This window comes from Lepidothrix coronata, unplaced genomic scaffold, assembly GCF_001604755.1.
Source record: "Lepidothrix coronata isolate B3197 unplaced genomic scaffold, Lepidothrix_coronata-1.0 Scaffold53, whole genome shotgun sequence".
Taxonomy (NCBI): domain Eukaryota; kingdom Metazoa; phylum Chordata; class Aves; order Passeriformes; family Pipridae; genus Lepidothrix; species Lepidothrix coronata.
The window spans coordinates 1,724,749-1,750,155 of NW_016690233.1; the positions used below are offsets into that span (position 1 = coordinate 1,724,749).

General features: G+C 40.5%; 1 protein-coding gene across 4 annotated transcripts in view; it reads left to right on the top strand.

The window, feature by feature from the left end:
* Positions 1–2,210: 2,210 nt before the first annotated feature.
* Positions 2,211–25,407, top strand: part of PDGFD (platelet derived growth factor D) — a 143,088-nt gene continuing 119,891 nt past the window's right edge. For all 4 annotated transcript variants that reach the window (XM_017815941.1, XM_017815943.1, XM_017815942.1 and 1 more), the window contains exon 1: positions 2,211–2,676. In XM_017815941.1, coding sequence (XP_017671430.1) covers positions 2,547–2,676 — 130 coding nt within the window. In that variant the 5' untranslated portion in view covers positions 2,211–2,546. The remainder of the gene's footprint in view (positions 2,677–25,407) is intronic.

Genomic DNA, 25,407 nt, shown 5'->3' on the forward strand with positions numbered 1-25,407 from the left:
AACAAAGAATGGCACCATCCCATTCTTTCACAGGGAAGAACAGAAATGTTCCATGAGCATATGGTAGGAGTTATACACAGTTCCTCTTGATATATATCAAAGCCATTGGTGGTAGAATCCACTTGCCTGTTTTCATCACTGTCTAGTTTATGAGGCCTCATGCTGTTCTGCTTGAGAATTCTCTAAGCAACAGAGAAAGTTGCAGAAACACGAATTTCATCTTATGCACCACAACACTATGTACTCTTAAAAAAAAAAATAGTGCTGAGGAAACCTCAGTTCTGTGCCCTGGTCAGCTTGAGGAAGTTTAAACTTCTAGTCTTTATTAAGCCAGGGAGCACAGCAGTCAAACATCTGTGGAATACTTAAGGCAAAAGCCTGTTCCACTCATGTCAAAGCTGGACCTGTGCAGTCAGGAAGGCATAGGGCCAGATAGACTTTAGTTCCAGACAAGCTCTTAGGAAGACATATTATACAATAAAATTTATATAGATGAACCTGGGTACAGAAAGAGAAACAGTCTTGGAAACAGTGCCCTTTCTTGACTGAATTATGCAACTGCTCAGATAATGTCAAAACACCTTTTGTCTGACTTTTTGGTGGAAGGTAATCTGTCCTTTCTCTTCCTCTTCCACCTTAAAATGGCTACTCACCCGAAGACAACCAGTTATGGATTCTAGCATCTCGAGTCTAAGACAGAAGGAAGGCCTGAGGACAATAAGTAAAGCACAACTTCATCACGAGGTTGTAGTAAAGGTCAGGATATTGACCACTTTCTTTTATGTTAAAAGGTACTTGCACTCAGAATAGAGCTAAGGAGATGGGATTCTATTGGCATTTTCTGCCAGTTCCTTGTAAGGCAACTGGAAAGAGGCAGACTTACTGACTGGATGAACAAAAGACATCTCTGGAGCTCCCCCATCCTCATTTGGTCTATGTCCTCTATTTGATTTTCTGTTTCTATTACAATGATTGAATTGACCACCTTCCCTTTGTTTGCCCAGTTCCCCCCTGAAATGGGCACCTAAAATGTAGGCACATCTGCTCACAAATGAAGGACAGTTGGAGCCTTTCCATTATCTACCACATGGGAGCAGGATTAGGTTCGCTGTCAGTTTTGGGGAACATGAAAGGGATAAAGAAGCATGAATTATGCATAACAGAATTGCGCCCTACTGGTTTCTTAAGACATACAAGATGTTTCAGTCCCATTGTCATCCTAACATACTCTCAGAGAAAATGCTTCACACAGCCAGAGGCAGTTCTCAGAGTGTAGCAAGACTCATCCAAGACTCCTGGTATAGCATCGTATTGCCATTCCTCTTCTGCTAATGAGGTATGTTTCATGTTGTTAAAGGTCTGGCAGCATGTTACAGTTTGCTAGACTGGCTGAGACTATATGAAATGTCTCAAGAAATAAAGTGAGTAGGGAAGGATTAATTAGAGAACTGTTAAAAAACCTGAGTGGTTTTTTTTTCTGCATCTTCCTTTTGATTATTTTCATTGCAGCTAATGGAAGGAAAGAGAGTATTAAACTAGCAATCTGATCACAACCCTCACATACCTTTGGTTTAGACCCAAAGTCTTCCAGGCAGTAATACAATCTTTTAATATCAGACCTAATTGAATGAGAGTCTAAATTAGTAGGAATTACCTTTTTATGAAAGATTTTTGACAGTACTTGGCATGACACAAGAGCCCATGTATTTCTCCCAGGACAACTGCGGGTTATCCAATTTTCCTACTAAGTCTCCTCACCCGCCCTGGTGCAGTTCGGTGGTTTGAGTCATTCAGCCCAGAGACGACTTTTACGTGGCCACCGCGGGGCCGAGCGTGACGGGACCCTCGGGTACGCGGCCTCTTTGCTGTCGGGGAGCCCCTGGCACACGGCTCCCACCGCACCCACCCGCCGGGAATCCGGCGTTCGCACCACCCCTCCTGCCACTCTTTGGCAGGAGTGGGGACGGCGTGGCCAGTAGCTCAGGGAGGGCCCGGGCACCGCTCCCGCCCCCTTCCCCCGGGCCGCCTCTCCCCCGCAGCCCCCGGCGCGGAGCGCGGGGCTCCCGCCGCTCCAGACCCCGGCGGCGGCTCCTGCCGGGCGGAGCGGGGCTGGGCGGTGCGAGGCGGCGGGCGCAGCCCCGCAGCGGCAGCTCCCGCCTGCCACTGGGGCACGGCCGTGCGGGCCGAGGGGAGGGGGCGGCGGACCCGGCCCGGCCGCTCCGCACCTCCGCCGAGTTTGGCCGGCCCAGAAGGGCAGCCAAAAGTTCAGCATGCAGGAAGTTTGGAGGCAGCTCGGAGAGTAGCGCGTCGGCGGCGACTGCTGCTTCCCGTGCTGTGGGGTTTTGCTTTTTTTGCGGGGATTGTGCCATTCCCCCTCCGCCCCTCCATCCCCCCACCCCCTCCCCAATACAACTCCCCCAAACACACAAGCAACTCGCAACAACCAAAAAGTCCGGCAAGAGGGAAAGAACACGAGCGAGGGAAGAACCCTCGGCGGGAGAGCCCGTTTCTTCTCAGAGACACGGTCCCGCTCGCAGCTGGTCCCAATGCAACTGCTCATCCTCCTCCTGCTCTACGCCGTCGTCTGTGCGAACTTTTGCAGCCGTCAGGGGACCACCGCCCCTGCCCAGAGCGGATCTATAAAAGCCCTGCGGGCCTCCAACATCAGGCGAGATGGTAAGTGTCCTGCTGCTTTATTTGTTCCCAAGGATTGCATTTGTGGAGGGAGCCCTGAGCGAACCTCTAGGCTGCTGTTCTGTCCCGGGAACGGGGGCCGCATCCCCAGGGGAGGACGGGGGTCTGTCTGGGTGGAAGTCCCGTCCCCGAGGGGTCAGCCGGGGGCATGGGGGGCAGTCCCTGAAGTCTGGTCCCTGGAGACTGGTCCGGGAGCGTGTGGCCAGGTGGCAGCAGGGACGTGTGTGGACTGAGGGGGCGGCTCTGCCCAGCGACTGAACCTCCGGGCGGTCCCAAACTTCTCAGGGCAACTTCGAGGAGGTCTCCTGGGAGTCGGTGGTGCCGTCAGCGTCCCCTCCGGTCTGCGGCCGGCACCTCGCTCCTGACAACCATCGGGACCGTGTCCCCCGTGTGACTGTGATGTGCCGACGGCGGGGGCAATGCCGGGCAAACGGCGGGTTTGTGGCGGGAGTGTGGGTGGTGGGCGAAGCCGTCGCCTCAGGGCTTCTTAGGGGAAGTGGGGCTCCTCTCCCAGCCCCCCCCTCCCACCCGCAGCCGTCGCCGCGTTTGGCTCCTGTAAGGGCTGTCGGGTGGGAGACTGCCTCGACTGGAGGGTCCCAGGGCTCGGGGTTCCCCTGGGTCTGCTGGGCAAGCAATGCCTCGCCGGGACTGGCTTCGTCCCTTGTGATGCCCAGGGATGGTGAGCACCCTGCAGGGCGGCCGCGGGCTCTCGGATACTGCCCGCTCGGTAGGAAGGGTGGTGTCAGCTGGCGTATCTGAACCCTGGTGGTGTTCCCGCCGCTGCCAGCGGAGAATGCCCTGGACAGCCGAGATGCTGCCGAGGGTCCGCAGCACGGCTGAGTGGGACGCAGGTGCCTCGAGTGAAAGGGCAGCGTGGCCGCGTGCTGTGGCCCCATGGTGAATGAATGGGGAGGCTGCATAAAAATAGCTCTGCTGAGAATCTACCTCTGGAATCCACACCTTTCGCTTTGGGAAGAGTGATGAGCCTCTCACTGGGAAGCAGCCTGTTGTGTTCCAGCCTCACGTGGACCTGCTTTTGCACGTTGCTGTGTACCTTCTTACACAGCGAAATGCAAGATTTTGTCCCTGAAAATGAACAGAGTTAAGTTCAGTCTTCAAGTTAACATCTTTCAGTTGACAGAATTTATATTTTTTTATAAACCCTTTTCAAAAACCCAGTCACTTGACATTTCCAAGACTGTACTCTGTATTTACCAGTGCTTATTTTCCAGCATGTATACAATGCATGTAATGGGTATATAGTTGATTTAGGATGATGTCTGTTTCAACTTTGGAGCCATATTGAACCTAATAATCTTTTGTATGCATTTCTAACCACTGAAAGAAGGCATAGTGAATTGGGACAGTTTTTTTTCTTAGAATTGAGATATTGAGTCAAGAAACAAGACAGAATTGCAGTTCATTCTGTTACAGAAATCCAGTTAAATATCATTAAAATATATGTGTTATTAATATATGTGTTATTTCTGTTTCATCCTTTAAAACTATTATGTACCTTATCAAGCTTCATGACTTGTAAGCCTGCCATCTTAAACTTCGTAGAAGAATTGGGACCATCTCTGAAATAAACTGAACAAGTTTCCATTCAAGTCAAACTTCAAACAAGCTTCTTTATAGAAAACTGCAGTGATTTACTTAAAACATCAAAATGTGTTTTACTCTGATCTCCTCTGTGTAGTCAATGAAGAAATCATTAACCCCTAATATAAATAAAGTTTTCATCTTAATGGTAGTGTGACAGGTGTTTTACTCTGCAGAGGACTTCCTGTGGTGAAGTTGGTTCTTGGAGTGATGAAGAGAACAAGCTTCTGAAATTATTAGTTAGTTGCTCTCTTCCTAGTTGTGATCATTTAATGTTATGATTAGGCTTTACACCTTTAAAATTATCTGAGACAACTTGTAGTAGGTGAACTTCATGTGTACCAGTTGGGCGAATACTGAGGCTGCTGGCAGATCTATATGTAATTATATACTGCCTTTCATCTTTCCTGAGTTATGTGCTAGTGAGTCCTACAGCCTACAGAGGTAGTGAAACATGCCCATGCTGAAGTCAGACACCTCTGCAACTCTTTACTGGATAGCCATTTACTGAGGAGGGTAACAGACTTTTAGTCAGACCACATACAGCCCCTATCATGCCTTGCTCTTTCTCTGTGCTTGGGAATCTGCTTGATTTTTCTCTGTGAAGACTTTGTGTTCTGGTGTGGCCAGTGGAGCTGGGCATCAGGTCACAACATCCAAAGCAGATCAACTACTGATCCCCCTGATTTTACTCAAATGAACCAAACTGTTGCTCGAATTTCTTGACTAAAGGTCTGCATTTGTGCAGCCAAAGGTTATGAGTGGTATTCCAAATGTTGCATGCATGTGACGAGCTCACAAGCAGTGTTTAGACCATGGTTGGCTGTAGGCCACTAAAAGTATTTCTGTCTTTCATAATTTGAAGTGGTGTTTTTGCGTTGTTTTGGTCTGAAGCAATGATATGGAATAGCATTAAAGGCATGTCAGTTACATCACTGAATGAGATGGTATTTTTTGCTTTGTAAATATTTGCAGACATGACAATACAGAATAGGATCTAGGAGCACACAGTACACTGGGGATAAATATGTTCCAATAGTCTTTCTCAAAGCACATAGAAAGGATAAAAAGTAATTTAATAATATATCCTGGGTTGATGTTCATGATTATTATGTTGTGAAATTAAAAGAGATACTGAAGAGGAAGCAAGGCCTGTTCAGCTTTTTAAAAAACATTATATCTTGGCGAGTCCAAGACCACCTACACTTTTTATTAAAAAAGAAAACAATCCTTTGGATTCTATTTTTCTGTTATTTCCAAGCAGGATAAACTAGTGAGACTGCATACATGGAGCTTTAATATGGAGACTTGGTCTTGCTTTCAACCAAAGTAAACCTTTGCACTCTGCGCGATTTGATATTGTCTTTCTTATTTCAGACTAAAAGAGGTTGGCCTATTTGTCATTGCTCTTACTTAAGACTGCTGATAAGAAATCTGTAGATGAGGGCAGCACATACAAAAACTGCCATTTAATGGCTACCAAACCTAACCAGACTGTAATTTCTGCTGAAGATATTAAGAATATAAATAACCTGCTTACAAGACATCCTCTTGTCCCAGTGGAAGGACGGGCATTGATGACTCAGCAGTCCAGCGTAGCACTAATCAATTTTTTTAAGTGTCCTGGAAATGCCAGCAACACTTATAGCACAAGTAGTGATATTCACTTAAAGTGTTTATTTATGCTGTTAAGTCCTTTGAAGTTCATCGGAATAACAAACAGAGAGGTCTTCCAGATGCTTCCATTTTTCTCTTTTGACTTATTTTCCCAGTTTGCAGTATGCAGGTAATACCATATAATTACAAGAAGTCTTATATTTTGTTTCTCCTATTTTGGTTGTTTATGTATACTTGGAGATGAAAAGTGGGAGATAAAAAGTACTTATTTACTCTATAATGTCTAACTGAAACATCATTTGCTCTTTTTTATCTGTTATTGAACAAACATTCACTTAGTCTAGGAAAGTATTCCTAGTCCATATCTTCAGACTAAGCATCACTATATATATTTTAAACTTTAAACTCAAAAGTTTAAAGAAAAAGTAGACCAAACCAGACAGCATAGTGTCAAATCATTTCAGTATGTAAACAACTGAAAGCCATGGAATCAGTATCTTCTGATGTGGGTTTGAAACCATAACATCAGATGACTCAAGATAAGACTCTGTGCTGTTGTGGTTTTCATTAGGAACAAAAAAAAATAAAAAAGGAATTTCCAAAGTTTGATTTGCTTGTGCACCACCAAAATACAAAGAAAAATCGTGCTTTATAATTCTGGGAAACTGCCAACAGCTTTTGGCTCTTTCATGGCCAGTACAAATGGATGTGTGCCATTAACTCTACCCTCTTCTTCCCTGCTTTGGCCTGTGCTTAATCATGAGGAAAAGTATTCGGTGATTTAGTCAGTATTCTCTCACCAAACAGGCGTCAGGAGTCTGATCTTGGGAGAAGATACAATTGTGTTGTTTTCTGGGTTTTGTTTGTTTTGTTGTTTGGTTTTTTTTTTAGATTAAGTGTGGAACAAGTTGATATTAAACATCCCTCCAATCCAAGATGTTCTATGATTCTATGATTTCATGATACTGGGAGAAATTCTTTACTGTGAGGGTGGTGAGGCACTGGCACAGGTTGCCCAGAGAGGCCTGCTCAAGGCCAGGTTGGATTGGGCTCTGAGAACCTTGTGTAGTGGAAGGTGTCCCTGGTCATGGCAGGGGAGTTGGAACTAGATGATCTTTAAGGTCGCTTTCAACCCAAACTATTCCATGATTCTATGGTTTTGTGTTTTCGTGTTTCCATGATTCTATGAAATGTCTCTGGTATTACTAGTGATATAGGAACCTCGGGTTTGGAACACACTTACTGAATTCTTTTATAATAGACTTGTATACATTTTTTAAAGGACTCTAGTAACATAAAATTGTGTCAACTGTAAAATGGATAGAATAAATTTGGTTTTATAGGCTTTATATCCCCAATTTCGTAGATTTTGTATAAAAATGTGTCTTTTAGGCTTCATCACTTATTTTTAAAAAAACCTTAATAATTTCCCTGTAGTAATACACTTTGGTCTACAATTGTTTAATTGTTGATGTCTCTTATCTATATAATTAACAGTTTGGACTGAAGTATCAGAGGATATTGCATGAGAATTCCAACCCTGACTCAGCAGCAAGAAGCATGTAGGAATTCTTCAAAGGAACTTGAAATGTGTTTTATCAGACAGATGTATATCATACGGTGAAAGTCACTATAAACTCCCCGGCCAGTCTCTCAAAACATCGTGGGTGTTTTTTGGTGTGGTGTTATTTTTGTTTAGTTGGTTGGTTGGTTTTTTGTTTGGTTTGATTTGGGTTTTGGTTTTTTGTTTATTTTGTTTTGTTGTTGTTTTCTTTTATGTATTTGTATGAAATGGAATTAGGCCAGCTAATTCTTAAAAGGCTTGAAGAAAAAATTTGATAATAGTATTGCTTTGACTTGTAGAAACTGAACAATGCTGAAATTTCTAAAATAATGTGGAGGTTTTTCCCACCGTGATCTCACAGAGATGTGTTTTATAAAACATCTAGGAATAGGCATAAATAGAAAACTCATGGGGACTCAGTGCAATAACATTCATCATATGCTTAACTTTGAGCATCTTCCTAATTCCATTAAAATCAAGGGGCACAGTCGTACAGGATGGTCTAATAAGAAAGCTTGAACAGCTTATATGTAAGTGAGGTGATGTTGAGTAAAGCTAACTATATTTTATAATGAACCAAGTGTACCAATATTTACAAAATTAGGAATCATAGAATCATTTGGAAAAGACCTTCAAGATCATTGAGTCCATCTGTTTACCCAGCACTGTCAAATCTGCCACTAAATCATGACCCAGAGTGCCTCATCTACATGTCTTTTAAATACCTCCAAAGGGTGGTGACTCAACCACATCTCTGGGCAACCTCTTCCAATGTCTGACAATCCTTCCAGTGAAGAAATGTTTCTTCCATCTTAACCTCCCATGGTGCAACTTGAGGCCGTTTGCTCTGGTCCTCTCACTTGTTACCTGGGAGAAGAGACCAACCCCCACTTCACTAAAAGCTTCATTCAGGTGGAGAGTGATAAGGTCCCCCCTGAACCTCCTTTTCTCCAGGCTAAACAACCCCAACTTCCTCAGCTTCCTCATCAGACTTGTGCTTCCCCAGCTCTGTTTCCCTTCTCTGGACATGCTCCAACACCTCAATGTCTTTCTTGTAGTGGGGGCCCAAAACTGAACACAGGATTTGAGGTGCAACCTCACCAGTGCCTATTACAGGGGGACAATCACTGCCCTGGTCCTGCTGGCCACACTATTGCTGATAAAGCTCAGGATGTGCAGCACTTGGCACTTTACCTTGTTTAACCTCATACAATGGCCATTAGCCCGTCAATCCAGCCTGTCCAGATCCCTCAGTAGAGCCTTCCTGCCCTCCAGCAGATCAACACTCCTGCCCAACTTGGCGTTATCTGGAAACTGACAGAGGGCGCACTCAATCCTCTCGTCTAGGTTGTCGATAAAGATATTAAACAGGACTGCCCCAAAATCAATCTCTGAGGAATCCCACTTGTGACTGGCTGCCTACTGGATGTAACTCTATTCACCACCACTCTCTCAGCCCAGCCATCAAGCCATTTTTTCATCCAGCAAACAGTGCACTCCTCCAAGGCATAAGCATCCAGTTTCTGCAGGAGAATACTGTGAGAAACGGTGCCAAATGCTTTACTAAAGTCCAGGAAGATAACATGCACAGCCCTTCTGTCGTCCAGTCAGTGGGTTACCTTGTCACAAAAGGAGACCAAGTTGGTCAATCAAGACCTGCCTTTCACAAAGCCATGCTGGCTGGGCCTGATCCCCTGGGTGTCATGTATATTCTGTATGATAGCACTCAAGATGATCTGTTCCATGACTTTCCTTGGTACCAAGGTCAGGATGACAGGCCTGTATTTCCCTGGATCCTCCTTCTGTCCATTCTTGTAGTTGGGCATCACATTTGCTAACCAAATGTTTCTGGGTTTGCCAGCATTTTTGGTAAATGATGGAAAGTGTCCAGGTGAACTCTTCTGCTAACTCCTTCAGGAGCCTTGGTTAGATCCCATCAAGCCCCATAGACTTGTATCTAAGTGGTGTAGCAGATCACTGACCATTTCCCCTTGGACTGTGGGGGCTTCATTCTGCTCCCTGTCTCTGTCTTCAGCACAGGAGGCTGGATACCTGCAGAACAACTGGTCTTACTATTAAAGACTGAGGCAAAGAAGTACCTTGACCTTTTCCACAGCCTTTGTTGATATGTTTTTGTCAACTGTATTTATCAAATATTCTATTAAACTTAAAATGAAAAAGTATATATATCATAGGCATGAATATTTTTGTGTATGCCTTTGCGGAATAAATGAAATTTGTATCTTTAACATATTATCTAATATGTCATAATAGATATGCACATATAAGTTGCATAAATTAAAGGACAGAAGCACAAGGAAGTGAGATTAAGTACACTTGATATAATTGGTTCCAAATTAGCATTAAAATCATAAAAATATTGTACCTAGGGATTATTTTTTTAGAATACAAGCCCTCCCCCCCCCTCCACTCCAGGTTTAATGTAATTTTTTGAAGTCCTAGTTGAACAATGAAGTGTTAGACAAATATTTGAGGCTAACTATTCTGGGTAATTAAGATCCTTTTTACATGATGTTGGTAGCTAAGTAATTTATGGAATCTGGGTTGAAAGCAGCAGTTATGTTTGAAAATGGCTGTTAGTTTTGCTAGTCGAAGTTCTGAAAGTTATTAAAATTTTTATTAAGTAAAAAGGAAATTATTAGAAAAAGGATTATACAAGGCAGAAATTCTTTGAACAAAATAATATAGAAATTCACTACACTATATTCTGTCACTCCTTCTTTAGACTGGGTGTAAATACTATGTAAAAGGAACATATGCACAAAACGTGTATTATTTGTACAGCAAGAAATTCCTTTGGTGAGCTGTAAATTAGAATGACAGAGAGTGGCTTTCTTTTCATGCCTCTAATAATACTGTATGTACAAAAGATGCAGCAAGAGTTTATGTGTTTTATGCTCCAGTCTTTTCCTTGGGATAGTCTTGATAATATTAAAATATATCTGCAGCAAATTACAGACCGATCTCTTTAAGAACAAATAAAATATCCTACAGGACTGGCTCTGAATATAGGAAAAGTAGGCCTCTGCATGCTATATTGTAGTCCCAAAGGCCTCAAAATACCATCTCCTTGTTGTCTCTAGAGCAATAATGGCGACATACAGAGACTTCCAACCTTAACCATTCCACAGTGGCACCTACTACAGCTGAGAGGAGGATGATGATGGGTGGAATACACCAATTTTAGGAAGCAGTGGTTGCCTTCCCCATCTCTTACATCCTGCTCTCCCTCTTTCCCACCCTCACCCCTTTTCCCATGCACAAGAGTAGCAGGAACAAGAAGTCTGGTTCTCTCACATCTCTGGGCCCAGCTTGTCACTTCTTGCCTTCATCCTCCATTTCTTGTGTAGCAGCCTTGTGTTTTGCCTACTCAGCTGAGAAAACTTGAGTTACCCGTCAGTGTCTGTGGTATGATCCCAACCACAGAGAAGGGCGGTGTGCCCTCTCTTTCTGGCTTTTGTGCAGCTCCAGGGATTTGACACAAGGGTATTAAAGGAGTCCTAAGAAATACCATGAAAGCTCTGTGTTGCCTTTCTTTGTAGTAGGAATTTGTCCTCTCTTGCAGCAAAATTTAGTAGTAATCTTTCAGTTGATTCAAGTTGTACTCAATAATTGCCTCCAAAAATTCTCCCGTATTTGTAAGGTTGATTACGTTATACCACATTTTGGATAAAAGAGACCACTTATATCACTGCTTCTGGTGAGGATCTCCTGGCTAAAACACTGGATTGTCTTAGGTTGTTTGGCCCTTTGTTTCAAATCAATCTCCTGTTTACAAAGCTAAGGAAATAGCCTGTTTACACTGTCAAACTGGTGATACTTTCTTCTGGGAGTTTGGGTTTGACTCTAATATTTTTGGTAGTGAATAAATCCTACATGATCTTGAGTTTCCTATTGTATTTGAGTAATCTTCAGTTTCATGCTTCCTTTTTGATCTGTGTCCCACACTGTGAAGGCCAACATCCCATGTTTCTGCTTTGGCAGTTAGAGCTCTGCATATTTGGAGATTGTGCAGGAGGACACATTTTACCTTCTGTTCAAACTTCTTGCCAATGTATTTTAGCCCTGCTGTGCCTTGGGACTTGATAGTGTTAAGACTCTGTAAAAATATTTATTAAACACTAAGTCCATGAAAAACTTGAAAAATAGCCATCTTGACCTTTGTTGCACTACAGTCAATGACAAAGCTTCCATCAGTGCTTATTGCAGCAAGGTCTGGCTCACAGTTCACATGAATTAATATAGGATAAAAGAAAATGCCTCAGAATTCAGTGATGAGTTTGTTATAGAATCTGAGTCTGTTTAAATTGAAAAAAACTCTAAGACCAACCATTATACCAACACTGCTAAGCCCACCACTAAACCATGTCCCTTAGTGTCACATCTACACATCTTTTAAATACTTTCTGGACTGGTGACTCAACCACTTCCCTAGGTAACCTGTTCCAGCGCTTGACAACCTTTTCAGTGAAGAAATTTTTCCTAATATCCAGTGTAAACCTCACTTGAGGCCATTTGCTCGTCCTATTACTTGTTACTTGGGAGAAGAGACTGATACCCACCTCAGTACAACCTCCTATCAGATAGTTGAAGAGAGCAATAAGATCTCCCTGAGCCTCCTTTTCTCCAGGCTAAACGCTCCCAACTCCCTGTACTGCTTCTCATAAGACTTATACTCCAGACTCTTCCCCAGCTTCATTGCTCTTTGGATGTGCCTCAGCACCTCAGTTTCTTTCTTGTAGTGAGGAGCTTATGCATGTAAGATTTACAATGCTTACAGTTAAGATATTCAGCTAGTGTCTATACACTGAAAAAAACCCAAATCAAATCCTTTGCACTGACAGAGATGAAGGGGTAAGGGTAACTGATGCAATTACAGATTGTGTAGCAAAAATACAGAACAAAGCTTTGTGCACTCAAATGTCCAGTTGCTTTTACTCCTGTACTGACTACCTTATGTGTCATCCACAGGATATCCTACAAGTGACTTCAGCTGCAATACATTTCTAAATAAGACTGTAAGGAAACCTGTCGGTATTTTTCAGTGTCTTGTATTGTTTCTGTTTGTTTTTTAGTTTTAAAGAGGCTGCAAGTGTAATATGCATGGGTTTCTGTTACTGTTTCTTCTTGGATCAGTTGCAAAAGATTTTTTTCATTGTTGAAGGTATTTCTAATCTGATGTGACTCACAAAAAAAAGGAACCAGACTGGTTAGAGAGAAGGAATAAAAATAGGTACATAGAATGTTGGTCACCAGAAGTACTGTGGAATCTGGAAACCCTTTATGTACTGTTGTGCTTGAAAGATAAATTCTTCTCTTTAGCAAACCAGTGACAGTACTGCTGCATGAGAACAGCAAGTAGATGGTGATAATGCCTGGAGATTCTTTGTGGAGTGGACCATCACAGCTTCTTAATTGTGATATCGCAGCAGGGATAATCACAAATAGGAATGATTTCACTAACAGATCCAGATGTCAGTAAAAGGGTTTAAGATCTCGTTGCTGAAGCCTACAGAGAATTTGCTACTTTGAAATTGATATAAAGCCCCAAAGTTATGGTGCTGTTTTCGTGGATCAGGTTGTAGGCCTGTTCCCTTGTTCCATCAGTCACCTTCAGATTGCTTTGTTAGGTTGCTGAATTTTTGGCAGTTGGCACAGGAGGATGCTGGTTCGCTTCACTGCTGTCCATATGGTGTGACCTGGCGTTCACAAACTGTCAGTCATGCATGTATTGCTGTTTTTCTAGTAGGATGGCTTTGTAGTTGGAGAAGGGGAAAGATACTCTTTGCTTCTTTCATCCTCCTAAAGGAAGAGAACAGTTCTTCACCTGGATAGGCTTGGTTTTATTTTTGTTTGGAAATAATACTTGTCACCCGGCAGAGCTTAATGATATGGTATGAATTTCTCACTGATTCCTGTAATTAGATGTTGGAAAGTTAAACTCTTAAGTAAAATATAAAATTATTGCATCATGTAGTAATGATCTGGCTACTCGTAGTATGTATGTGCTCTGCCGTTACATAAATAGCATGTGCAAACATTTGAACCTCCGGAGTCAGTTCTCTGACAGTGTACACTACTATGTTTACTCTACAGTATACTCAGGGTGTCTTGAGTGGTGCCTCTGAGAAATGGGGGCAGTGACAACCCCACCTTTGCAGCATCGTTGAGTAATGCCAAGGTGTCTTGGGTCTGCCTTTGGACCTGCATGGCAAAGCCAGGTTTTGATGTTACATCCCCATCTCCATACATACAGCCTGCCTCTCGAAAGACGACAAGAAATGAGTAATTCTGTTGGCCACATGACATCATAGAAACAAGCATCACTCCAGAAATAGACTTTTTTGCACCACAGAGGAACCTCATGCCATACTCTAGCATACATTTGAGGACTGATCCTGTACCTGTGTTGTTCCCACAGTGGAAAGCAGAGGAGGATGAGAAGTGGATCTGTGACTGTTCAGCCTGCTCTTTCCCCACTCCAATAACTGGTCACAGCCTTGCTGGGCAGTGTTCATGCATTTGACAACATTTTTCTGCAGGCGGTATCGCTCTATGGTGATACTTTTTGTTCCACTCTAGGGGTTGAGCCCTGGCAGCTTGAAGAGGCAGAAGTGCCACCCGCAGCCGGCATTACATGTGGGCAAAGACTGGAGATCCTTACCAGGGTGCAACCATCCTTAAAATGGTGTGGCCTTGCTATCTGTACTGTCTCACCTCCTGTCTACTTTCCTGCTCAGAGTTTTTGCCACCACTGTTTTTGCAGACTGAGAGTTATGTGACGTACTGAGGTACAGTAACAGGGTACCTGGGTATCTAGTTTTGGGGAACAAAGAATCATACAAAATGACAGTGTGATGTCCTGTATAAAAATCAAGTACCTTGGTTCTCACATGCTTGCCTGAAAATAGCTTCAGTGGCATGGGAGTTAAATAGCAGTCTCCTTGCCAAAGAAAGCACAGAACAAAACAGGGAAAGCTATTATTCCTGATTTTGTTACTTTGCACTTTTGTTCCCTGGGTTTGGTTTCATCTAGTGCATAAGGATATCGAGGAAGGGTATGAAGAAAGAAATCATAATGACTTGATCTGTCAGTTCAGTTTATTTTTTTGAAGAATGACTTTAAAGGCTTTTTTATCAATATGCACAGGATATTTTTCAAGGCTTGCATGTGCACTCTTTTATTTTTGTACAGGGATCTTGTCGCAGGATTTGTCGCCACTGACTATGCCATTTCCTGATGCTGCTGCTATTTTTTGTGCCATCACCAATGCTTGCAGGACCTCAAGTTAAACCTTGTCAGCCAGATTACTTTTAAAGCTTACCTTAGGCAAGCCATTAGCCTCAAATCGATTAAGGAAAAAGTGTCACCTGTTTTTCTTATCAAAAGTGAGTCAGAATGTATTTCTATATGTGCTTTTGCAATGAAGTGATTGAAAATTTAAGTACATGTCATTGTAGTTTTGACAATGAATTTCTAGCATTTCATTTTCAAAAAGGCCTTCAAAGGTATTTGGCCAAACCAGAACTGAGCTGCCTTGTTTCTTTTTAGGAGATAGCTAACCTAGTCACCTAATGCAACTTCTGCTTCCCTTCTGTTTCCATGGGTAGGAGACAAGAATTTCCTTTGGTTATTTAAATTAGTATTGTAAATTTTTCTCTGTGGCTAAAGCAAAGCCTGAACTTGAGACAAACCACCATGAACTCCACAGTATTGTCATTTTGCTGGCTTGATGTTCTTGCCAGTTTAAAATTGCATAAAATTACCAGATAAAATAGAGGATCCAATGCCAGGATCCAACTGCCTGTGAAACCAGGCAGTTCTCAAAATTGCTTTTGACAGAGGCTCCTTCACATGCAGCAGCAGCTGGCACAGCTTTTCACAGAGTGAGGGGGACTGCTGAAAGAGCTGACTAGAAGAAACCCAGAGAGCTCCCCCTAGGGACTTGACTGAACCTCTATAAGAAAGCTACATATGGCGTGCAAGATACTCTGTGCTTGCTTACGATGGATACTAACAAAGAGTTATTACCCATAACGATTGCTGAATAATTTCACATGGAATGTCCAATTTTTTTCTGCACATACGCATCATTTTTCTGTTAAAAAGCTGGTAAATTTTGACTTTGGCTGTCACCTCGGGTCCAGAAAAAGAAAACTGAGAATAGACTGGCAATACTGGAAGCTGAAGACTTCTGGTACCTGTCAAATACTATATTCAAAACAAACCACTGTCCTCCCAAAATTTTTACTAAATATATACTCTTAAAATAAGGCAAAGGAAAGCAATCAGAAAGAAAGGAAGCATCAGAGATATTTTCATTTCAGTTCTTGCCAGGCCAAAAAAAAAAAAAAAAGTGTAGTCAGATCACTAAATGTGTGGCTTATGGGTTTAACCTGAAATATACTTTTAGAAAGAAATTCAAAATCACATTAGGCACAAAGTTGAATTGACTAGACAGCCCTGTTAAATGTACAAAATAAAGAAAACAGAATGAAAAATGGTATCTTTCATTTTGTTAGATTCATTGTAAGGCCTGTCATAGCAGGACTAAAGGGTAAAATCATGCATATTCAGCCAGGTGCATTATGAGCCATGTACTGAGTGCCAGAGGGAAAATGGGGAAAGAGCTGCTGCCCTGCCTCACTTTCCCAATTAATCTTCCCTCGAGTGTCACAACACAGGGGTGTCATTTAGATAATGAGTAAGGCAGAGAGGCTTGAAAGAGTTGGGCTGTGTGCAGGACTTCTCCTTACTCCCTGCTGAACTAAGTGCTCCATGTCTTGCTGGTGAATGTGGAAGGGCATCCCTTTGTTTCAGTGTGCACTGTACAGGGCTCCCTGCTGCCTTCTCCCCTGTGGCTGAAGAACAGAAGTCACAGCTTAGCTCTGTGTCAGCAAGCAATCTGATATATTTCCGGATTTGACTTTCTACATCTCCTCCATTCTGCATCTCTTGCTAAGAAAATGATGTCCCTGCTTATTGCAGTGTGGACTAGACGACCTTTAAAAGTCCCTTCCAACCCAAACTATTTTTGATTATATGATTCTGTGAAAAACAAGTGACGTGTTCAGTCTCCGTATTCCTCACTGAGCTGCGTGGCAGAGACAGTCCATGTGCATCTCATGTGAGATGTATATATATTTTCAGCATTTTTTGTCAATGCATGCCATTTTTACTTCCCGAAGAAGATGGACAGTGTGTGTAGTTCCTGTCTTCACTTTGTTCCCAGACTGGGAATAGTGCAATTTTAAAGATTGTGGGATTGTGTTCAATTTGTACAAAAGTGATTTACTGTAACTGTGACCTTATTAGTGTAGTGTGATTTCAGCTGCTACTCACCTCTTATTAATGACTGGTAAATGAAATGCTAACCTATTCTACAGTTTCTGCGTTGCAAAAGTTCAGGTATTCAGATAACTTAATTAGCACTAGTTTCCCCAGTACACTGATTAGTTGCTCAAATCTGACAATTTTTAGATGTCTTTGCTGAAAGCAATCAAACTGTAATGAAGCTGTTAGTGCCACTGTGGTTTAACTGAGATCTGTCTTTCCAGTATTAACTGGTATCTTTACATTCATACTCTGTGCATCCATATTGGACTTTTAGTAGAGAAGAGAAGGAATAGAACTGGTTAAACCATGTATAAAACAATTATGGCTTTTCTCCCTTGTGTTGACAGAAGAGAAAGGAATACTACAGAAAACATGAGAGGGAATGTGTTCATGTGTGCCTTCCTCTAGGTCTGTTGTCTGAAGGCTGTCCTGTATGCAAAGGAGGAAGAATCAATAGAATACAGTATCTAGCACTGTGTCTCATAAATCCATCAGGATCACTCAGTCAAACTGGGACAGCAGCTGATGCTATCTAATTTTAAGTATGTAAACTATGAGTTACTCTTTTACAAGCTTTATTATCCTTCAGTGGTTACTGTCTCTGTCCCTGTGATTATTCTGGCAACTTCTAAATTAAAATATGGATACACCTTAGACAGCTCCTCATGAAGAAGTCCTCTGCTGCAGGGTTTTTCAAGCTTGGATTCATCATGCCACTGTTATGTGGAAATCTTAGAGATTCTTTGGAGTTTTCTGGTTTCTGGCTCTGTCAAGGATCTAGTTTTGAGACCTTAACTTTATTCTGTAACCTTCTCCCACAATCTGTTGTTCTAAGAGAGGTAGTTCCTGTGCCTGTGTGTCTAGCAGCTAGTCTGTCTATTGAAAGGTAATCAAATGCAGTATTGCTTAATTCTGTTGTAAATTTCTGTTTTCGTAGAGCGTTCTAAAGATAATATGCAGCCTCTCTTTTGTAACACTTGTGTTTCATTCCTTTGGCCTTTCCTGCAAGAATAATTACGTAATCCTTTTCTATTTGCCTCTGTTTTGCGAAGAATTCCTGCTGTGGACCATATGACATTACCAGCCAGTGAGAAGGTTCCTATGTCGCTTATAGTTAGGATTTCTCTCCAATAAATGCAAAATTTTATGAATTCATTTAGTTCCACTATCCCTGGTAGTATGCATGGATCTAAGCTGACTCTGATCTCTCAATAGCTGGGACCTAACTCCAGATTCAGGTATCTAAATGACACTTTTTTGTTAACAGGCCCTACAACCTCTTATATAAAATCTATACAGAATTTTTATTGTTCTGATAGACATTGAAAAACAGGTTGTGCTTTTTTGCCTCTACACTTTTGGAGATATCTGGACATAAAACTTTTATACTACAGTAATAAATGAGTTGTTCTCAGCTATAATGTTGTTTTATATTTCAATGAAAATCTTTCTGATCCTATGCTGTTTTGAAGAACTGATGTCATGTCATGTCATATGATCTTAATGAAATTAATAACATTGTGAAGCTCTATTTACTTTTTTGTATTGTTTACATCTATTGCATTGCAAATTGATTACTGGTGGAGCTGCTATGTTCTGGAGATTATTCTGCACAAATCTTCATGAAATCTGCAAGTTTTTCTTTATGATTAAATATAAATATATTTTTCTTAAATATAGGGCTCAATTGTATAATAAAACCATTATTAATAAAAATGCATGCTATCTAGTTTGAAAAAGAAACCCATTTGAAATCATGGCAGCATATTTGAAGATGTGAGCAAAATATAATACTTTGCAAGATATAACACGTGGTATTGCATAACTGCAAAATGCTCTTTCATTGTGATATGTCAAGTTCTACTACTTGAAATGTTGCTGTTTCCTTAATTATGTGTGGAATTGAAGAACTGTTTTTATCTCTTGAGGTCAGGAAAAATTTTACAACCATAACACAGTAGAATGCAGTTCATTAAATATCAGTATTGTCTATATTTAAAGTAGATTGAATACTGGCATTGGGATTTTTTTCCAAAATCTGCAATCTTCAATTGCCACTCTACAAAAATTTTGCTTTCTTTATATCTGGTTTCAATTTACCTGACAATTGTAGAGTGAATATTTGTTTTTCATTTCGTTTAGTTCATTCAGAATTGAGAAAGCAGTTTGAGCTTACAAAAGCCCCCAAACCAAACAGACCACAAACAGAACAGTTGGTTTTCTGTTTCAGTCCATAAGTAAAAAAGCAACTACAAATGTATGAAGTCAGCAATGCAGAGGAAACCTGTCAAAATACAAGTAGGAACACACTTGCACAGATGCTTTCAAAAAGGTTTACATTTTCACTTCATTTTATTTTGAAGCCCATGAATCATTTCAGAAATATGGCTGCTGCTGTGTTAATACAAATAACAGGACTTCATTAATAGACAGTATTTTCTTTTTTTACTAAGTCTAACTTGAATGCAAAACATGTTATGGGCCTTCTTTTTCTGATACTTTCAACACAATTAAGGTAATTCTTTTTAACTAAGAGCTACTTAAAGTGCTGGGATATACACATTTTAATTGAATTCTGATTTCTATCTAAATGCAACCTTATGAAAATCTTAGGAAAAACAATAATTTTCATTATTATGAGTATGTTCTCTGAAACCTTAAAAATTATAAAATTCAGGCTGCACAATATATGTATGGTGAGCCAAAGTACCTCTAAATATTATTAGACATAGCCCATCTTCCTAGGGAGCAGAAAGAATTACTTGATCTTGTGCTGAGTTATATTTAATTGTGGACAGTGCGTTCTTGATGTTTGTGTCTTTAAATATTCTTTCTAAACAAGAAATCCTGAAAAGTAAAAATGAAAACTTAGATTAAAATTAGAGATACAAAGCTACGTTTCCTACTAGTACTAGTATCTTTAGATCCGAGCTGAAACCTCAGATGTGATTGAGTCTATCTGCCCAGCTCCATGGTAGATCAAAAAATAGGTAATGAAGTCAGTAACTTTGTCTCAGGTCCTGGCTGCAGGCCTTTGAAAAGTGTGTATGCTTAAATTAGGCTAAAATGCAACTGGTAGAGAAAAAAAGGTTCATTTTAAAAAACTTGGTTGGTTTAAAAAATGGGGCATCTTGTTAAAGCTTCCCTTATAATTGAGGGGTAGAGAACTGTTCATCCCATTTGTTTTAGGTGTCCATCTTCAGGTGGGATGAACTACTTGATGCATGTATTTTCCTTCTGCACTCAATACAGAGCAAGTCTAGGGCAAATAAGTCACTAGCACAGCAAGCTCACAGAAGTACCTAAAAATATTCCAGTTTTTATCACTGTCTGAGAAATGTAAGTTGGATCTTCTTGATCTCTTCAAAATGCTGCATCTTTAGGATAAGATTAAAGATTTCTTTAGAGTGATGAGCAATGGCATTATACTAGTTATTTCTGACTAGCAAGTGATAACAGTCCATCACTGGGAATGTGAGCTTCAAGAATAAACATTCACTACCACTGCTTTTGGGATAAAATGTGGAGGGCTGACAGTATCGTTGGAGTAAGAGCAGGTTTAGGATTAGATTCAGCTTCCTTTTTTTTTTTTTCAGGATCACAGGCAGTTATTAAATAGATTTAGACCAGCATATACTTGACAAGATCTTATGTTAGCAATTTTTTATATGTACAGAGGTCAACTGAGATTAATACGTATCACCTCTGCCAGCTGTTTTAGACCTCATAAGGGCATTAGGTTCTGACTCACGGAGAATGAATTTGTCAGAGGATTCTGGCAGGGTCTGAAATCACTGCTTGCAAGGAAGGAGCTCTCAGCGACTCCTGGTTGAAGGTACATAGTCACAAAAGTTGAGCCAGAGGTTACTGCAGAGTTGCAAATGCTGGAGGGAAAAGGGATTGATTGAATGCTGACTCCCAAACTGCAAAGAACATCATAAATCCTGTTGTAGTAATGTACTTAGGAAGACACTTTGCATGTAGGCTAGTTGCATGAACATGTAAGTACAAAATGAATTTAGATTTTTTGAGCCCATTACTTCTCTACCTTCTGAATCTTTTCAGTTGTGTTGTCTCACTGCTCAATTCACTTTCCCTCTCTTCCCTCATCCTGACCAAACCCACTCAGGCATGATGGTGCCTGAGAGATCTGTGCTTGCAGCTCTCCTCACTGGAGCAGCGGTAGCACATGTAGTCACTGACTCCTGTACATCTGTGTAGTGGGAGATACTTGGTGGCTGTTTACCACTCACATGTTGTAAGATACTGTTTTTCCTTGTTGATCAGCAGATATAAAAGCAAAGAAAAAAAATCCCAAATATATTTAGAATTTGGTTTAGCATTTTCTTGCTTAAAATAATAGTATCTAAACAGAGATATAAAATCTCTAAATCTTACTGTGTTAAGGCTTAAGCTTTATGTAATATATTGAACTCAAATAAAATATAGTTCTTTGTACAGCAGTAAGGCTTCATACCTTATTGGTAGGCTGTGCTGTGGAATGTGAGCTGCATTCAAAACTTTTCCCAGTGTTGAGGCATACGGTAACATTCTCCTCTTGGATTGCCTGCTAAACAGTGGGGATGAGGCTCCTCTGCTTCCCTGCTCCAAGGGAGGCATTAATACAGTCTCTCTTCTCTCCATTTTCCTGCTGGGCTTCAGAAAGCTAACAACTGAAATACCTTTGAGGCTTTATCCTCAATTTAGCCAACAGGTTCAACAGTTATTAGTGAAACTCACAAATGGGAATACAGGCATAGAGCAAATCCACACTGTTGATGTTATTGAGTGCTTAAGTATTAAAAAATAGATTTTGTGTATACGTAGAAGTCCATTTATGGATACACTACAGCATGAAATCAGGCCTCAGTGCTGCCTAAGCTCTCATCTCACAGGAGCATGGGATAAAGCTAGCAGTGACTTCAATGGGAATAGAGTATTGGGAGCTTTCAGAAATCCCCATCCAGTCATATTTTTATTTCTCAGAAAGTTATGAGTATTTCAGATACTAGAATTTAAACACATAAAGGAAGAAAGTCAGTTGTAGACAGTAGGGAATTTCTTTTCTTGAAAAAGAAGAGAAAATCAGTGTCACTTGAAAATTATAATTGTCAAAAGAAATTAATGACAGCAAGAGTCCAGAGAGATTCTGTGCCATTATGAATGAACATAAGGTTTGTGTATCTAAACTTACCAGTAAAGGTAGTTAATGTATAATTCCTATCTGAAAGTATAACATATGCATAACATTATAGATGACAGATTTCATGGGAGAAGTAGAGAGATAAATCACATTTTGGATATTAGACTGAAATGTATATCTTGTTAGGAACACCATGAGTCTATAACGTTTGTTTAGCATTGTGCAATGGCTCTGAAGCTAAAACAGTTGCAACTAGAAATTGAGTGTTTTCTGGACATCCAGATACTGTTTCTGGTTCACACATACTGAATTTACAACACAACTAAAACTTCATAGCTCAGCATGCCTCATTTCTTCCTTTTCAAGAAAAGATCCCAGCCAGTTCTTGTCCATCCCCTTACATTATTTTCTTTCAACTACTGGTATTAAAAAAAATTATTTGCAAACTTGGACATTTGTCCCCACAAATAACTTGTAGTTTAATTGGTATAACTATTAATCTGTTGTCTGTCAAAGTTAAGCTTGGAAAGCTGATACAGCAAAAATCCAAACCTGAGGAAATACAGGCATGTCCAGTGAGGACTTTAGGTGTTGCTTCTTTGTCTTACGGCAGTGAAACTTCTTTTATTTGGTTAAACAAACTGCACAAAAAAAAAAAAAAAAGGGTATATATGTCTAAAAGGTAGTAAATAGAAATGCAGAAGTGAGAAGGTATATGAATGGCACAGTATAGAAAAGCTAAGATGGGATTCTTCCTTTCACTCTCTTTGGAAATAAATGATGGAACCCAATTTAGATGAAAAACAGTATTTCTGTAGAGGTCTTTTAGGGATTTATTTACTGAATAAATTCCCTTGCAAAAGTTCAACTCGTAGAAGACCTGATTCCGAATATTTCTAAAGGGCATTTGATTGCATCTAATGCAAGACAAATGGTTTAATAAGTTTTGAGCAATGCTAAGACACTTCTGGATTTGACCATATGACCTGGGAGATAATGACATTACTACTTTTGTTTCCAAAGTGCAGTACTTGACCCTGAATGAAATTGAATGGAAACTATCATTAAATTGAGTGAATGTTTATAGGGCTATGAATCCAAATAGAATTAAAAAAAAATCTATGAACCAGAAGATGTTTTCTTTTGTTATCTAATACTACAGAACTGCTTATACCCATTGTAGTTTTAAGTTGCCCTCTGAGGAACTTGGCACAAGCACTATCAGAAGAGAGATATCAGACTGAATGACTGATTTGACCTGTTTCAACAGAGTTCCTTCTTGGCTCCTATTATTGAGCCTAGATAAAACAGAAAAGCAAAGGCAGATGTGTACAATACGTTGGAGATAATGATTTGGAGAAGCTGTGGCTGTTTTTTGTCTCTTCTGGTTATTACCTGTTAACATACTGAAAAAACTTACTTGGATGTGATCAGAACCAAAGGAACTCAGCATAGTACTCTCTTGACTGAATAGCTGTTCACTTGGGGAATGGCTGGTTCAGAATGAAGGAACTGAATAGAATAATAGCATTTTGTATCTGAATTTTAGTCTGCACATTGAAGGCTTTCAACACAAATTAAAAGTACAGCTAAGGTCCTCCTTTCTCTTCCTGCAGCTCTCCATCTTTTTGCTTGACATCTTCATGAGGTTCACTACTGTTAAATGGCTTTTTTTTTCTTAATAAAAGCCATCCTAGCTGTCTTGATCTTAAAAATGTGGAGAGTTGTGGCTCAGATATAGCAACAAATATAATAGTGTTTAATCCTGGGAGTAGATTATTCCATGTCTCATATTTTGCAAGCCTATGGTCTTTCTACTCTAAGCTGTAGTCCACTTTCAGGGTCTTTTTACCTTATGACTGGAGTCTTCTCATCTTGATTGCACTCTCCTGTTCTTCGACTAAACTATTTCTGTCCTTCATTTCCCTGTGTACCTCATTCCCCTTTCTAGCCTTCAGTAGGGGTAAGTACTGCCTCACGCTACCCACAGGTTGTCCTTCACTTCTCACTCTTTCTTTATTATGCTACATTCTGCTAATTCAGCATTTTTCTGGGGTCTGAATCTTTGCCTGTTAACAAAGCTGTATCTCTCTTCCTGCTAGGCAATATTCCTAATGTAATTTCCTTCTCTTCACATTTTCTATAAAATCTTTTGCTAGAAGTCATGTATTTTATTCAGTGTAAATATGCTGGTACTTCACCTTTGTCCTTTTTTAGCTTACACTGCAGCTGGAAGGTTTGCCTCACTCCAATTCTCTGTATAAAGGTCAAGTGAACGCCATCTTAAAAATAGTATATTCTGTGCTGGTACTACTTAGGGGCTGTAACAAAGCTTCTTAGCAACCTTCCTATTACTCTGGCCGTGATTTGGATATGCCAAGTTTATGTCTGTTTGCTCCCAGATGAACTCTCAACTCTGTCTTGGGTGCTTCTCTTTCTTTGAAATTAACACCTTGGTGTATTTATAGAAAATGATCATGTTGCATACTGATAAACTGACCCTTGTTAATGGGAAGATATTTTGTTTTCTATTCTATTCTGGAATGCAGAACTAGCATGCTGGTCTCCAGTTTTAGCACATGAACACTATACTGCTGTAGAAGCAGGGGGCAACATATTAAGAGTGGTTGAAGACTAACAGAGATGACAGATGAATTAGATTTTGGGTGCTGTGCTATTAAAATGCTTTTCTGAATGACAATAAGTAGAAATGAACCAGCAGAGATTGGTTTCTTAAGGGTTTTCAGTCTTTATGATGAGAGCCAGTATGAATTCCCTCATACTTGATAGGGGTCCTCCCATTCTGCTGCCTTTTCCTGAGCCAGCGTTATTACCAGAGTCCCTTTTTCTAGCTATCCTCCTGTTTTGTCTTAACTTGTAGTAATATTATGTCTTGCAACGTCTCTTCCTATCTCACATTGGTTTCAATTACCTTGAAGGTTAAAAATCCAGTAGTAGGTATTGACAAGGAGGCATGTAGACTTAATGTACTTACGTGGGTAACCAACTCTGAAACTCTGCATGCAAATGTGTAGACTCATATAGCATCCCTTTGGATATTGACTGTTGTTTTGCATACTTCAGTCAAAGTATAATTATCAAATTTTAGCTCACCAAGTGCAAGTCTTGCATGCTTAAAAATACTAAGATAGGTTGATGAAAGTTGTATATGACTAATGAGTTTTTGTGGAAATAGTTTAAAGGCTGGTCTCATGCCTGGACTAGCTCTGTCTGCTTACCACAGTTCTTTGTGGAAAGTGGAGATAGTGTTAATATTCTTGAAATATCAGGCATATACGACCCGTTGAGGAGGTTAAGTGTCAGAGCTCTAAAGCTTTGCACCTCTGGGATTTTCTGTTTGCTTAAGTGGAAGAAAGTCAGCAAGACCATTTGACTCTCATGATTTACTGGGTATTAAATACTTAGGAG